The sequence below is a fragment of the Phoxinus phoxinus genome, assembly GCF_949152265.1.
Source record: "Phoxinus phoxinus genome assembly, chromosome: 19".
Lineage (NCBI taxonomy): Eukaryota > Metazoa > Chordata > Actinopteri > Cypriniformes > Leuciscidae > Phoxinus > Phoxinus phoxinus.
In genome coordinates, this window is record NC_136894.1 from 10,425,077 (window position 1) to 10,441,204 (window position 16,128).

At 37.2% G+C, this 16,128-nt stretch overlaps 2 protein-coding genes across 2 annotated transcripts; both read left to right on the top strand.

The window, feature by feature from the left end:
- Window positions 1-466: 466 nt before the first annotated feature.
- On the top strand, window positions 467-9,563 carry txlna (taxilin alpha). The gene is made up of 11 exons (XM_079591438.1): window positions 467-595; window positions 1,150-1,307; window positions 1,448-1,711; window positions 3,667-3,758; window positions 4,591-4,761; window positions 5,029-5,223; window positions 5,496-5,615; window positions 5,827-5,901; window positions 6,363-6,455; window positions 6,863-6,958; window positions 7,644-9,563. The coding sequence occupies exons 2-11, from the start codon at window positions 1,157-1,159 to the stop codon at window positions 7,947-7,949; spliced, it is 1,563 nt and encodes a 520-aa protein (XP_079447564.1). The 5' UTR covers window positions 467-595; window positions 1,150-1,156; the 3' UTR covers window positions 7,950-9,563.
- Window positions 9,564-9,799: 236 nt separating this feature from the next.
- Window positions 9,800-14,693, top strand: eif3i (eukaryotic translation initiation factor 3, subunit I). Its single transcript, XM_079590863.1, has 11 exons — window positions 9,800-9,979; window positions 10,284-10,376; window positions 10,456-10,543; window positions 10,708-10,773; window positions 11,706-11,855; window positions 11,940-12,067; window positions 12,714-12,824; window positions 12,907-12,996; window positions 13,102-13,175; window positions 13,269-13,361; window positions 14,334-14,693. Exons 1-11 carry the CDS (start codon window positions 9,977-9,979, stop codon window positions 14,413-14,415), a joined length of 978 nt encoding a protein of 325 aa, XP_079446989.1. The 5' UTR covers window positions 9,800-9,976; the 3' UTR covers window positions 14,416-14,693.
- Window positions 14,694-16,128: the final 1,435 nt, after the last annotated feature.

Consider the following 16,128-nt stretch of genomic DNA (forward strand, 5'->3'; position numbering starts at 1 on the left):
GCGTTGTTAGCTTGGTTTCGAAACATTTCAAAATACTGCTGTTCAAGAAATATTTATATTTAAATAAAAAAAGTTGTAAAACTTATATTTACATTTAATCATTTAGCAGACGCTTTACATGTGAAGAGAGCAATAGACTTATTTTAATGTATTCTAACCTCTATAGAATATTTTGTTTATTGTGTTTTCGCCTTTAAATGTTTTGTTCTTCATCAGCTTGTGGTGTTTCGAGTGCTTCGAGTTCAAAACAGTGAATCATTTTGCGAATCATTTGGTTCAATTGATTCAAATGGTCTAAAAGGGTGACGCTGCTCCCATCACTGGCGGCAAAAATTAAATTAAATAAGACATATTAATTCGAAGCTAATAAAAAATAATAAAATAATAATAATAATAAATCACTGCCAGAGTACACTACAATAATAATAAAACAATAATAATACGCCTAATAATACACCGGAAGTTTGCCACAGTTCGACCAATCATCATCGAGTGTTTCCCTGGCATTTCCCGTGTCAGTTAGAAGCAGCAGTGGGAAGGGTAAAGAGTGGTGACAAACATCAGAAGGGGCTTCTAGGACCAAACTGAGACGCTGGTATTATTTTAAACACAATTATCTGACAGCACAGATACGTTCGGTGTGTCTGTTGTGTAAAATTGTAGAGCGCGCCAAGTCAGTTAGCAGATATTTAACTGTGCGTTTTGTTAGCAATGACTGCTAAACTAACGTTAGTCGAGCGAGATGTTAACGTTACACATAACAGCTCTCAATTATACTTGTATGTTTATTTACAGTTACAAACCGTCAGATAAACGTAACACTTGTTTTTTTTAGGCACGTCTGTTGGTTGTTGTTGACTAAAGTTTACAAGAAGCATTTAACGTTAATGTTTGACTGTCCTAAATGTGATCTCAAATCGGATTGTAGTGATTAGCGCGTTTTAATGTTATGTAGTGAGTTACGTAGTCAACAAGTGGTATCCTCGTTTGTTTTGTCAGTCTCTTATACGTCATATTCGTTTTAATTGAGCAACTGAATTGTAACGTTAACTGTAGTGCTAACTGTTCAAGCTGTTATATAGTGAAGTGTGTCTTATTGTAGTCGTTAACCTGTGTACTGTGGTGTTTTTTTTTAATATTTGTACATAGATCAGAAATGCAGAGAAGAGAGATGGATGATCCAGTTGCTGATAGCAGTGCAGATGATACTGAGGAGAGCACCGCGGCATCTGAGATGACCAATAGCCCTAAAGAAACCGAAACGCAGTCGGACGGCACACCGACCAACAATGCTCAGACTGATGAAGGTAAGTGAGCTGACACGTTGTTGTTGTTTTTTTTCTTCTGTTTTTTTAAACTAACCCAAAACCTTAGTATATTCACATCTTCATTATGGTAAAGTCATTTCCATTGCCGTATGTCTTCTCTAATGTTTCTTTGTGTGTAGTGGCAGAGGCCGGTGCGATTTCTGCTTCCTGTGACATGGCTGAGGAACTGTGCAGACAGCTGGAGGACATCCTCAGCACCTATTGTCATGAGCATGGTGGCAGCGATGATGTGGCAGTGACCAATGGCCAGCCTGACGGCGTGGAAGTGAACGGGCTGTCTGAGAGAGAGGACGGCAAACCGGTGGAGGCCAAACTGAATGGCAATGGATGTGTGGAGAAGGACCAGAAGAAGCTGCAAGACAAGAAGAAAGTGAAGGGACTGGGTGAGTCAGTGCGTTTGCTTAAGTGTGTAACGACACCAACTGTTGACTTTCTATTAATGCTCTTTACATTATCTAACGTGTTTTGATCAAAAGTGATAGTAAATACAGACATAAAGGTATAAATTATATATAATATAATTATAAACGGAAACGCATATATTACTAAAGATTTATACATAAATGCTGTTCATTTAAATTTACTATTCATCAAAGAATCCTGAAAAAAGTATCACAGTTTTCATTATTGAAAATGGTAAGAAATGTTTCATGAGCAGCAAAGCAGCATATTAGAATGATTTCTGAAGGGTCATGTGACACTGAAGACTTGATGTAATCCCAGATAGACTCGATGGTGAGATCAGATTTCCGTGTGGAGCATATACCGGCTGTTGTTAGACTGCTTGTGCATTCAAAAATCTCACTGGATTATTACAATTAATGGCAAAAGGAATATTTAGAAAATGTAAACTAAAATTTCCTACTGACACTACAGCAAAATATATAAATAATGGGCTCAAAACCTTTTTTTTTTTTTAAGGGGGAGATTAGAAAATTAGTATTTGTGAAAATACTAACGTGCCTAAGATTTTTGCACAGTACTGTGTCTCTGTACAATCCCAATATACGCCTCCACATCACTGTTACCTTCACACATATGCAAGTCACCCAAAGATGACGGATGTTTGCTTTTGCACCTGTCACTGATGACTTTGGGACAAGGTCTCCTGCCTTGCCCTACATGAACTGAGATTTCTCTAGATTCCCTCAATCTTTTTACAATATTATGTATGGTATTTGGAGAAAGACCTACGGTAAATACTTTGCAATCTTGCATTGAGAAATGTGGTATTTGCATTGTTTGACAATTCTCTCATGAAATCTGGCACAAAGTGTTGAGCGAAGACCCATCTTTGCTTGCAAAGAGTCTTTGGTGGATTCTCCTTTTATACCCAAACACGATACCCTCACCTATTACCAGTTCACCTGCTAATTATGGACCGTTTGAAAACAGGTTAACTTGGATATTCTATAGTCTTTTCAGTTTTATTTTGCCTCTGTCTCAACTCTTTTGGAATGCGTTGCAGCCTTAAAAATCTAAATTTGTTTATATTTACAAAATACAATTAATTTGTCCAGAGAAAACGTTGGACATTTTTTTTCTTTGTATTTTTCTCAGTTAAATAAAGGTTAAGGAGAATTAACAAATCACAGATTCTTGATTTTATTACATTTCACAAAATATCCCAACTTTTCTTGATTTCGGGTTGTATAATAAATATGGTGAGACGTGCATTCTTTTGTATTTGTCCTTTCTAACTAACAAAAGCACAATTCAGGCTCATTGTTTGTGATTCCTGTACAATTCAAAGTGAACCCACTCACTTGGATCTGAATGCAGTTGGGCATTCAGAATGTGTTCTTCAATGGCGTCTTTCACCATTAGTACTTGCATACCTCCATTCATAATGGAGTTTATGCTTTAGTGTTGTTAATCTGTTATTACACTTTGACTTGATCTTCTGGGTTGAAAATATCCCGGTTTCTATATTCATTTTAATATCCAAAATCGGTTCTTGAAACCTAAAGGTCAATTTTATATAGTCTTTGCTGTGAACACATTTCAACAATGAATTGGAGGGGAAACATTATTATATCACTAATAGAAAGTTCGAATCACAAATGTAAATGTTTAAATGTTAACTTTTTAATTTGTGTGCTGATTATTATATCTAAAAATAAATAGCAATTGAATTTGGACTCTGTTGATTTTATTCATTAATATTGTTGTAGTGTACCAAGTGAGATGGTTCCCTGTATAGTTTACATAATTTAGAATTTTTTTCTTATGCTTAAGCTTAGAGCTTATGAATCAAAATCGAATCAAGACGTAAAATATGTGTCAATAACCAGAACTATTCTTAACCTAAATTCTATTCTCTGCTTTTGCATTGTAGGCAAAGAGATAACCCTTCTAATGCAGACTCTCAACACACTGAGTACTCCAGAGGAGAAGCTGGGTGGTCTCTGTAAGAAGTATGCTGAGCTGGTAAGACTTGATGATGATGATCAAGAAATGTCAACATCTCAGAGCATTTGTTGTATAGAGAAAAGATCACTCTTAGAGAGCGAGATAGAAGGTAGAAAATAGTCAAGAAAAAAATGTTTTGTTGCAAAAAACCTTTACTAACATTATAAGTGGAGAGAAAAAAACAAACATATTAAGTTATTTGAAAATAGTTTCATGTAGTAATAGACGAATTGCTGGTGGTCCGAATACCATTTTTTGAGCTTTGGTAGTGATCAACACCGAATATTCGAAGCTTCGGAGGGAAATAAAAAAATAATAATAAACGAGGCTCAAACATCCATTTCGTAACGTACATGCGTGTTTTTTGAGCACTTCAATCGCAATTAGAGTGAAATGGCTTCTCGAAAAAGAAAAAATGTAGGGCAGGGCTTGATTTTGTCCATCGGGTTAGATCGGTGTTGTTTGCTTTTGCTGTGATCTCATGTGAGTGACAGGTTGTCCTGTCCTCACACCAGTAAACGCATTATTAGAGAAGAGAAGAGATGTCGCTGCAAGAGGGAGAGGAAGTTATTTTGATTAAAGATCACGAGTGAATTTATTAAAAATAATGATGTGCACAGATAAATCATTTATTTGGCAGACCGTGTGTTGCCATTTCAGCTGACTGGGCTTCAGCTTGTCGACATGAATACAATACTAGGAAATGCAGGGCATTTTCAGCCCACATTACCACATTAAGAAGAGCTTTCTTTAATGATAAATTTTCACATCTCAGTGCTATTACCACTGTAATTTCTCAATGCATATGCTATCGACTACTGATATTTTGGTCCTGCTGTGTTTCTTTTAGCTAGAGGAGCACCGTAACGCTCAGAAACAGATGCGATCCCTGCAGAAGAAGCAGACGCAGCTAATCCAGGAGAAGGACCACTTAAGAAATGAGCACAGCAAGGCCATCCTGGCGCGCAGCAAGCTGGAGAGTCTCTGTCGAGAACTGCAGAGACACAACCGCACACTTAAGGTACGCTAACTTGATATGAATGCAAATAACAAGATATCTGTCATTTATGCAGAGAGGGTATGTTGCAATCATCATGTCTGTGGTGCCTGCCACATGCAAAATCTAAATTCAAAGGTGTTCAAAAGTGTCCTGCCTCAGCAGTTTCCCCTCCCTGCTCAAAGTATTGTTTAATCAGTGCTCCAACTCTACTTTAAACTTAACCAGAAGCTCGTTGCATTGTACTTTCTTTAATGAGATTAATGGATTAATGTTTGCTTTACTTGGCAGGAGGATGGTGTGCAACGTGCCCGATTGGAGGAGGAGAAAAGGAAGGAAGTGACCTCACATTTCCAGGTGACACTGAATGACATCCAAGCACAGATGGAGCAGCACAACGAGCGTAATGCAAACCTAAGACAGGAGAACATGGAGCTGGCTGACAAACTAAAGAAACTTATTGAGCAGTACGAGCTCCGAGAGGAGGTGAGAGATATGGAAATAAAAGATGAAATGTGAAGAGAAAATACTTTTGTAATGCCTTTTAACTGAAGATAAATGGGAAAACATCTGTGCTAGTGTTTGTTAAACAATACAGTTTAATACGGTTTATGATGCCATTATATTGAACTCATTATTTGTGATTCTGTACAATTCAAAGGTTATTTATTTATTACAGTGACATTCATACTTTTTTATGTATTACTTGAGTTGTGGTTTGGAGCCGGTGTCCTTAAGGACATAGTTTTCTCTCTCAGCATATTGACAAGGTGTTCAAGCACAAAGATCTGCAACAGCAGCTGGTAGATGCAAAGCTTAATCAGGCACAGGCACTGCTCAAGGACTCAGAGGGCCGTCATCAGAAGGAGAAAGACTTTGTGAGTTTCTACATCCTTTGCCCAGTACTTCAAACATGTGGTCAGCTGAAGTTACAGAAACAAACTTATTCTCTATTTTTGTTGGGATGAATGTACTGTAAATTTACTGTGAAACTGCCTTTATATGTGCACAGGTGTGGTTATGCCCTCTAAACAGGGCTGCCAGTCACTGATTAAAATTCTTATGGTCTCTCATTTCTTTCTTTTCCAGCTCCTGAAAGAGGCAGCTGAGTCTCAGAGGATGTATGAGCTCATGAAACAGCAGGAGGTTCATCTGAAACAGCAGGTGAGGGACATAAGACCGATCTGACCTGACTCTCACACTTATAGGACAACCAGAATTATTAGTGTTTATTGGAAAGAAAGTTTCCACAAAATTGTTAAATGTTAGCAAAAACTGTTTTCAACATGTATAATAATCAGAACTGTTTCTTGAGCACCAAAATCAGCATATTAGAATGATTTCTGAAGGAATACGTGACACTGAAGACTGGAGTAATGGATTCTGAAAATTCACAGGACTAATTACATTTTAAAATACATTAAAATAGAAAACAGTTATGTGAGTTAAATGCCTTCGTGAGCACAAGAGACTTCTGAAATCTAACAGACCCTAAACGTTTGAATGGTGGTATATACCACTCAGCAGAAAATCGCATAGCAACTACCCAGAACGCCATAGCATTGTGATGGTTATTTACATGGTTATGCTAACACTAAAATGTATTTATTGTCTTTTTTTTTCAGCTCTCATTGTACACCGAGAAGTTTGAAGAGTTTCAAACCACACTTTCCAAAAGCAACGAGGTGTTCACAACTTTCAAACAAGAGATGGAAAAGGTAAATGTCTGTTAAATAGTGATAAGTGGATGTTATTGACTACACACTCCTACAAAGACACTGTTAGGGCTCGTTCACACAGAACACGTTTTTCAAAGCAAGGGGAGTGGAATGTGGGAGACCCGTTCTTTTAAAATTTAACTGATTTTAACTTGAGCACCGCGTTTTTAGAACGCAGATTCATGCGTGAGACGCTGCAAAAGATGCGAGCGCAATGGTTACACACGCCCATCTAGCCCATTGGAATGGAAAAGCGCATTCTGCATTCTTAGTCCGCAAGGCCTGCATTCATGCGTAGAATCTAGGTCGTCTTGGGCGTTGTCACACATTTCACAAATCAAAATATAAATCTTTAAAGGCTGTGTTTATGTGAAAGGTGCTTTAATCTGTTTTGTATCATGCTGCAGATGACCAAAAAGATTAAGAAGCTGGAGAAGGAAACTACCATGTACAGATCGCGATGGGAGAGCAGTAACAAAGCTCTGCTGGAGATGGCAGAGGAGGTGATTGTTGTACTCGGATCTTTGCCAGTTCTGTTCTCTGTCGTATTTGACAGTTTAAGGCCCTGATAGACTCGCGCTTAAGTTCTTTTTCGTTCTCCACCTGGGGGTAAAAAGACATTCAAAATTGCTTTTCAGCAGTATATTCTCAGCGAACATCTCGATGCCACCCGCGCTGCTGAGAGCGGCGTATAGATCTGAACGTGCTACACGCTCTGCTCTGTTAGCTCTGAAATTCAGCAGTCAAGTCACGTCACATTTATTTATTTAGCACTTTATAAAATAGATTGCTTTAAAGCAAGCAGCTTGACATTGTTAAACATGAAAAAAGGTGTCAGTTTCACTTGGTATTAGAATTACAGCTTTGTTTTTAATGGAGGACATTTGACCTTGACGGACTGAACCGAAGACTCCCACAGCAAAGAAGGTGGTCACAGTCACTCACACTTACCTATTACATAATCGCCACAGACCAATAGTAGTTCAAAGAGGTTTACCAGCCAGAGCAAACGTTTCTGGCAATTTCGCTTTGGCAAACCAATACGAAATATTGTTACAGTAGTTTATTCAAGAATTTTACGAAGTATATCAGGGCCTTTAAAGCTAAAAGTTAAAATTTTCTTGCACTGTAAACTGTAGCTGTTTAAAAGCTGTACATTTTATGTTTTCTCTCTGTTGTCCACTGCAGAAAACACTACGAGACAAGGAGTTTGAAAGCCTGCAGGTGAAGGTGCAGCGACTGGAAAAGCTCTGTCGTGCGCTACAGATAGAGCGCAATGAGCTGAGTAAGAAGGTTCAGGGTGTTTCCACAGGCATTGAGAATAGGCCAGAAACAGAGACGGGGTCACCACCAGAAGCGATAGACTCGGAAGAGGGCAGCCCAGTCCATCAAAACAGCCCAGACAGTCCACAAACGGCTTGTAGCCCGGCGTGCCACTGCGGGCCAGATCTGGAGGCCGAGAGTCACAGAGAGGCGTGCTCAACCCAGGATTGAGTCTAGCTGTCTCTGGGGGGCCAGGACACACACACACAATCCTTCCCAGCACTACCAGACCCACAACCCTCCATCAGCAGTCGGCGTCTTTAGTTTTCTGCGTCTGTGATAGAACTGCTGACTCGTCCGCTTTTGAGGGTTTTCATTGTGTCAGGGAAGATTGTGCCTTCAACATGATTCCTATGCTGCGTTTATACTCTTTGGTTTTTATGTGGCTTGCTTTATCCAACTTTATTCCCGAGAAAATTCCATATTTACATTTAGAGGGGCATGGATGTTGCTACTGTCTTGGAATGCTTAGTGTTTGTCCACTAAATGCTTGTCTCTTTTCAGTTTGGCTGGGGGGGGGGGGAACCCCGTAAAGAATCTTAACGGATGGATTTCTGTAATTGAGGGAAAGTTCTTTGCCATGAAACAGCAGTTGTAATGTGACACGTTTTTTTCTTTGGGTGTTTTTATTTAATTTCTCGCCTTAAGTTGTTGTATTAGGTAAAATCTGCTTGTCCACTTCCCAACCACTCTTTTTTTATTATTTCAAGCACCAAACAAAGAATGTATGATTTATTATTCATCTCTTTTCAGAGTTCAGAAATGTAGACGTACAGTTAAGACTAACATTGTTTTGAGTTTAAGGTTCATCTAATCTGACCCCAGATTTCTTTATGCTTTTGCACACTTGAATTTATCACATTTATTTTTAACTGAAGTTTACACCATCTTTAAACACCACTAATTTCTTTCAGATAATATATCCAGCATTGTAGATGCATTCCTTTAACCCATTCCGTTAACTTATAGTTAGGTATGTGCACTTAAATGATGTCATGACCACTGAGGGATTCAATTCAGTGTGTGTGATTTCAGTTTGGACGGTTTTCATATTAAGTTGTTTCAGATACTGATCACATGGCTGTTTGCATTAGTGGCTTAATGTGTTTAACATTATAAACAAAAACATTTGAGTCCCCTGCCCAATTTCATCAGGTTAAACAAGTAGATTCAAGAACACTATGCAATTCTAGCTCTGTTTATGTCATCTCTGTGTTTAGCATGTGAGCAAAGCACTGACATGCTGAGTAATGAATGTATGTTTGACACAAAGTGACTTAGTTCTGAGATGTCAGTAAATTTCAGCACTCTTGGGTTTTTGATTTAAAATATTTTTATGTGTTCAGTGCAGTTACATCATATAGTTTTTGTGCCCTTTCAGTACCATTCTGAGTGGAGTAAAAAAGTGCTGGTATAGTGTTGAGCCTGAAGTGCACCAAGTTATCAGTCAGCCATGTAAACTCTTCCATATTTCATTCCAGTCAAGGTTACTGAACCGGTTTAGATTTTCTGTTTCAAAAAGTTTGTCAATGATGATTGTGTGAAAATCATAATTTTACCCTATTTGCTGGTCATTCATTTGCCAGTCATTCTTTCAATTTGACATTCCCATTATAGAAGGTACCAAAGATCTGTTGTTGTTTTCTCACACCCTGTATACATTTATTTGCAAATTAAAATACTAAGAAAATTAAAATTTGATTTTTGTATTCATTGTTGATAAACTGATATGTTGCACTGGATAATAACATCAGCCTGTTTGACTGAAATTAAAAATTTTAACTTAAATAGTTCTAATTTCAAATATTTAACATTAAGTAAAACATTTTATTAGTGTGTGTGTGTGTTATTTAAATCGTATTACTAGTCTCTGTTCTTGTCCAATTTTAGTTAATGTTCGCTAATAATAATAATAGAAAAACGAAACATCTTTTAAGTTGCCCGTTTATTATCATCTATGGTTATTATTGTGAAACCAGCGCTAACAAATGTATCATTTTCTATTCGTGTATAATGTTACCGGACCGTAAGAATGGTTTATTGTTCAATGGGGACTTATTTTTGTCTGTACAGGAAGTGAAGTCCGTCTTTTCCGTTTTTACCGGGCGCAGTTGAGCACGCGTACCGCGTACTGTGTTTTTCTACGGCAGATTGAAATATTATTTCGATCATATTCTGCCCATACGAACCCGGCGATTATGGTAAGCATTGGTCTACGTATTACTTGAGCTATTAAATGTAATGTAGACGCACTGGAAGTATGTTGACCGTTGGTTCTTCATTAGCTAACAGATGCTAAGCTTTACATTTGGCCAACTATTCTTCATATGAGTTTAAAGTGAAGCTGATGGCTGTATTATTACTGTAGCTTTAGCTGTATTTAGACATTATGGGGAAGAGCAAGAACACTTACAGCAAGGCATACAATCGTGTGTAACTACAGTTACTCGGCTGTCATGTATTAAATCATGAACACTAAACACTCATGCTTTATATTTCCTATAGAAACCCATTCTTCTGCAGGGCCATGAGAGGTCCATCACTCAGATCAAATACAACAGAGAGGGAGATCTCTTGTTCTCAGTAGCCAAGGATCCGGTAAGTGATAAACTACAACATCACAATTTTTTCAATGCATTTTTGGGATTGTTTTTACTCATATACATTGTCGTTTTAGATTGCGAATGTTTGGTACTCTGTCAATGGAGAAAGGCTCGGCACTTATAATGGACACACTGGTGCCGTCTGGTGTGTGGATGCTGACTGTATCCTTCCTAAAAGATCATCTGTGTTGAGGAAATGCTAAATGAATTTCTTTTTAATATATTGTTTTCCTGAGACTTTTGGGTGTATTTGAATATTTCACCTGCAACATTCTTTACTACTTGTCATTTGTTCTTGGATAAATGTTTCTTAACGCGTTTCAAAGGGGACACTAAGAACGTCTTGACTGGATCTGCTGATAACAGCTGCAGGCTCTGGGACTGCGAAACAGGTTGGCAGTTTATTACAATATAAAATACTCAAATACTGTTTTGTGCTTTTCTTCACGCATAACAACAAAAGGATGCATGTTTTTTTGTTTAAAATCACAATTGCTACTTTTTAGTATATAAAAAAAAAAAAGCTAAACTTTGGCAAGAATTTTAGCCTTTCAATGTTTTTTTCCTTTTAATAGTTTTTTGAATCGTAATATTTTTGTAAACATTTATATTGTAAAATTAATTTGCGGTAGCTTACTTCTATTACTGTATTATTTGCAAACAAACAATACAAAATTAAAATAAAAAAACTTCAGACAGTCAAACCACCTATAATATTAATATTTTAAAACAAAATTACCGTTTATTATTATTAAAAAAGTTCTACATTTTGTCAATGTCAGGCTTTTGAGTTTTTTTTCCCGCCACATTTTTTTAAATCGTTGGACAGTCCCCAATATTAATATTTTAAAATCAAATTGCATTGGCTTGTAATTATTGTTATTATTACTAAACTATTAACTATTCTCAATTTCAGCATTTTAATGTTTGTATTTTACAATCTCCAGTCACATTACCTGCATATTGTTTTAAAAATATTAACAATTTAAAATCAAATCACTTACAAATTATTATTACGGTAACCAATTCAAAATGTTCATAATTTCTGCCTTTTTTTACAGTCTCGTCACCAACTACACATTCAAATTTAAGCCCCCATTGAGAATAATTTTTTTTAAATTAATTCAGAAATTGAAATGTTCATCAAAGGTGTTTTTTTTTTTTTTTTCGTATGAAATTTAACATCATGTCTTCTTTACTGTATTTGTCCAGTGTTGTAAGTCGAGCTTCTTTTCACAAACCATGGCAAGAAAACGAATATGAAATGTAAATGCTATGTTAACCAGCAGTGTCTTGAATGATGTTTGTGTGTTGACTCCCTCAGGAAAGCAGCTGGCTCTGCTGGAGACCAGCTCGGCGGTGAGGACGTGTGGCTTTGACTTCAGTGGGAACATCATAATGTTTTCCACAGACAAGCAGATGGGCTACCAGTGCTTTCTCAACTTTTTCGACCTCCGAGACCCTCAGCAAATCGGTCAGTATTTCGACCATTGGTGATTAAAGCAGTTCTGGTGATGCTTCCTGTCAGAGGTCTTGATATTTAGTTTCTCTCCCGCAGAGGACAACCAGCCGTACATGTCTGTGCCCTGCAATGAATCAAAGATCACCAGTGCTGTGTGGGGTCCGCTGGGAGAGTTTGTGATCGCTGGCCATGAAAATGGAGAAATTAACCAGTTCAGTGCTAAGGTTTGTGTCTATGGTATTCTTTAACACTACAGTTTAAAAGTTAGGGGTCAGTAAGATATTTAATTTTTTTTTATATATATATATAAATAAATGACTACTTTTATTCAGCAAATATACATTAAATTGATTTAAAAGTAACAGTAAAGACATTTATAATGTTACAAAATATTTCAAATAAATGCTGTTTTTTAACTTCGTTCATCCAAGAATCCTGAAAAAAAGTGCATCACAAATGTATCAATGTATTTGAATTAGACATGTGCCGGTATTCGGTAATGCGATAAATCGCGGTAATGAATATGCATGGTATTGTTATTGCGGGCACTTCAAAATACCGTGAATAATAATAGATCCGAATTTAGATTTTTAGAAGGCGCATTAGCTTATATTTCATCAACCGCTTAAAAAAAACACTGCGTATATGCGCAAAACACGCATGCGCACTCTGATGTACACAATCCCCACATTTAGAAACATGGTCTATAAATGCAGCCTTGGTGAGCATAAAAGACTTCAAAAACACACCAAAAATTACCAACCTCAGACTTTTCAGCATATGTATAACTCTGTGAACGTGTATGTTCCGTCACATTCATCATAATGCCCGTTAAGAGATGATAGTTGTCTAATGTATGTGATTCTTTAGTCAGGAGAGGTTCTGAAGAAGGCAAAGGAACACACCAAACAAATCAATGACATCCAGTCATCTGTGGATCTCACGATGGTCATCACTGCCTCCAAAGACTGTACCGCCAAGGTTTGTGTTGGAAACCGAATCATAAACTCTGGCTGAAATGAATCCTGGTTAGTTTGACTCACATGCCGCTTCCTTCATTCAGTTGTTTGACTCCGCAACCCTCGATCACATCAAAACCTTCAAAACAGAGCGACCTGTTAACTCCTCAGCCATCTCGCCCATCATGGATCACGTAAGTCTCTGATATGCACTGTATTTTCTCTCGCACTGAACTTGTGTGTTATTCGTGTAAATGTTTCTCATGTTGTTAATAGCAGAGATGTTATGTGTTGCTCAGGTGGTGATGGGAGGTGGTCAGGAGGCCATGGAAGTCACAACCACCTCCACTAGGATCGGCAAATTCGAGGCCAGGTTAGTGTGTTTAATTTGAATGTGATGTCCAGGGTTGGTGTAAAAAACACACAAAAAACCCTATCCTTATCCAGTACTGCCACTCTCTTCTAGGTTTTTCCATGCGGCTTATGAAGAGGAGTTTGGGCGTGTGAAGGGACACTTCGGCCCCATCAACTGTGTGGCATTCCACCCAGATGGCAAAAGGTTCATACTCAACTTTTCCACGTGTGCATTTCAAGTGCCCCTATCATGCGTTTTGAGATATTACCTTTCATGTAGTGATTTATACAGCTGTTTGTAAATGGAAAGGGTCTGCAAAGTTTTAACATCAAACAAATGGAGTTATTGTCTCCCAAAAGAAAGAACCGATTCTGAACTCCCTGAAACGAGCCGTCAGTAACTCCAGACTCACTTCCTGCACAAACCTCCGTAGGTTTGTAACAGATTTGCATAATGTGTGTGGTCTTTATTGGCTGTCCTTGAACGACGTTTACTTTGACCCGCCCTCAAACACTGTAGTTGTAGCTGAGGCCTGGGAGAGATTGATTCGTGTTGTAGACATGTCGCCATTTTCTGCGCTGCGAGAACAAATCCACTGCATGCACTTCCAGAGGATGAGGACTCGGGTTGGAAAAAAAACAGAGTTGAGGAAGCCTCTGAAGCTGGAGTTCAGATATGCTAATGAGCATTTTGTTTCAAAACACGCTATCGGTAAACCAATCACAACAGACTGGGCCGTCTGACCAATCGGAGTAGAGTAGGCTCTCAGAAAGGATGGGTTTATAGATGCCTAATCCTTTATCAAACGGTTTAAGAAAAAAAAGTGATGCTGCAAAGTATATTATGAGAAAATGTAAGTTTTGTTTTTTACTTTGGTGCAAGTAAACAAATTTAGAAAGCTTTAAAATAGCATAATAGGGGCACTTTAAAGTTTTGAGATCACTTTACAATAAAGCTTAATTTGTTAACGTTAGTAGCAATATTTTTTTACAGCATTTATTCATCTTAGTTTAATTGTATTTTTGTTACAAAGATTAATAAATGCTGTAAAAATATATTGCTCCTAGTTAATGATACCTCATTAAACTATTTTTTTTGTCATAATGTTTTGCCTTTTTTATCCTTAATTACTTGATTCTACAAGTTAAAGATTTCACTGCCTTCTTCCACCCACAGTTATAGCAGTGGAGGAGAGGATGGTTACGTCAGAATTCATTACTTCGATCCCCACTATTTTGATTTTGAGCTTGAGGCGTAATAACCAGTGATCGCCAGCATTCCCAACATCCAAGACAGACCACCATTTGGACACACTGGTAACACCTGATCAACTACACAAGGCCAAACATGGAGTTTTATACGGCCACCTTCATACAAATATTGCATTTAAAGCATTTGATGCAATGTGTATTTAAAGAATTTACCATTCTGAATAAAGGTTTGAGATATAAAGTGGCCTGTTTTGTTATTGCATCACTGTAGAAACACTGATATTGGCATGTTTGGTTAGCAATAAAATATATTGGGTATCATGAATTAACAAAATGTTTGTGTTAATTGTACTATTGTTTATTGCACACATGAACAGGGTTAGGGGTGTATGTTAAAGTGGCCAAACCATTTCATTTAAGAAATTGAGTCTTACTGTTTTGAAACCTTACGCCTCTAAGGGGTGTTGATCTCAAGAGAGAAATGTCATCAGTATCTAATAGTTTTGAATGATCTTGGTTCATTTTGTTAGCAGATAGCAGTAGATGTGTGGCCTGAGTTCATGACAGGAAGCTTTAAGGCCATAGCGGTTTCAGAAGTGACAGAATGATTGAAGCGATGTATGATTTGCTGGAGCCTCTAGGATGGTTATGTCAGGGGAATGTTCTATGAAACCAAATGCAATATGAATATACATTTAATATAAATATAACTTAATTATACATTTTATAGAACATTTTCTTTTGTTATAAATCTCCTCAACCACCACCAGTGTGCAGTGACGGCAGATATTGCACCAGAATGCTCAGCTTATTGTTGGGAGGAGACAAAGTGATGAAGCCAATCAGTATATATATATACCGTGTATACTAAGAGGCCAGGATGCCGGGGTTACATCCCTACTCTTTTTCTTTTTCCATCCTGGGATTTTTAATGACCACAGTCAGGACCTCGGTTCAACGTCTCAATATTAATTGCACTCAGACAGGAATGTTAAATTCTGTTGATACAAATAATGTTGAAATGTATGTACTAGAAATGTATAATTTTTTTTATATACTTCAGAAAATGTTCGACCATTAAAAATGTGTATCAGTTTACTCATGGAGCCACACTGAGATCCATGCATCTCTGGAAATTAACCATATTGGGTGTTAAATTAAAAGAAAAGTTTAAGAATTAGAATCTAGAGGGATATTACGATATCTTTAATATGAGTTAAGGCATGCAAACTTTGGGCAAAAATAACTGCTTTTTCCCATTTTTGAACGGTCATCATTGGCATATAATGCAACAAAGATGACTAAAGTCAAGTAATAGACCTACCAATCTCGGTAGGTCTATTTTTTTTTTTACTAAATAAATTTGAGCCCGGCAAGTTTCTGAAATGAGCGGAATGTGTTCATGTCCGAGAATCTTTTATACACGCTTAACTGTAGCCACTGAAATGACACTTTGTGGTACAAATATTTTGTGTCCCTTATTTTCCTTTCCAGAAATTGACAACCCTAGAAATGATTGACAGGACTGAATGATTACACTCTTCAAAACTACAAAAATTCATTAAAATTTACACAAAAAATAGATGTACAAGACTATCAAAATCAAAAATATTGTTATACTTTGTGTCAGTTATTTTTGGATTTTGCTAGTTAAGGTGATGAACAGTCAGTTTAAATGCCAAAATGTACAATGATAAAATATTGATTAAAATGCAAAACATTTTCACCTATAGAGAAATTGTGATTTTCTTTTTTTACAT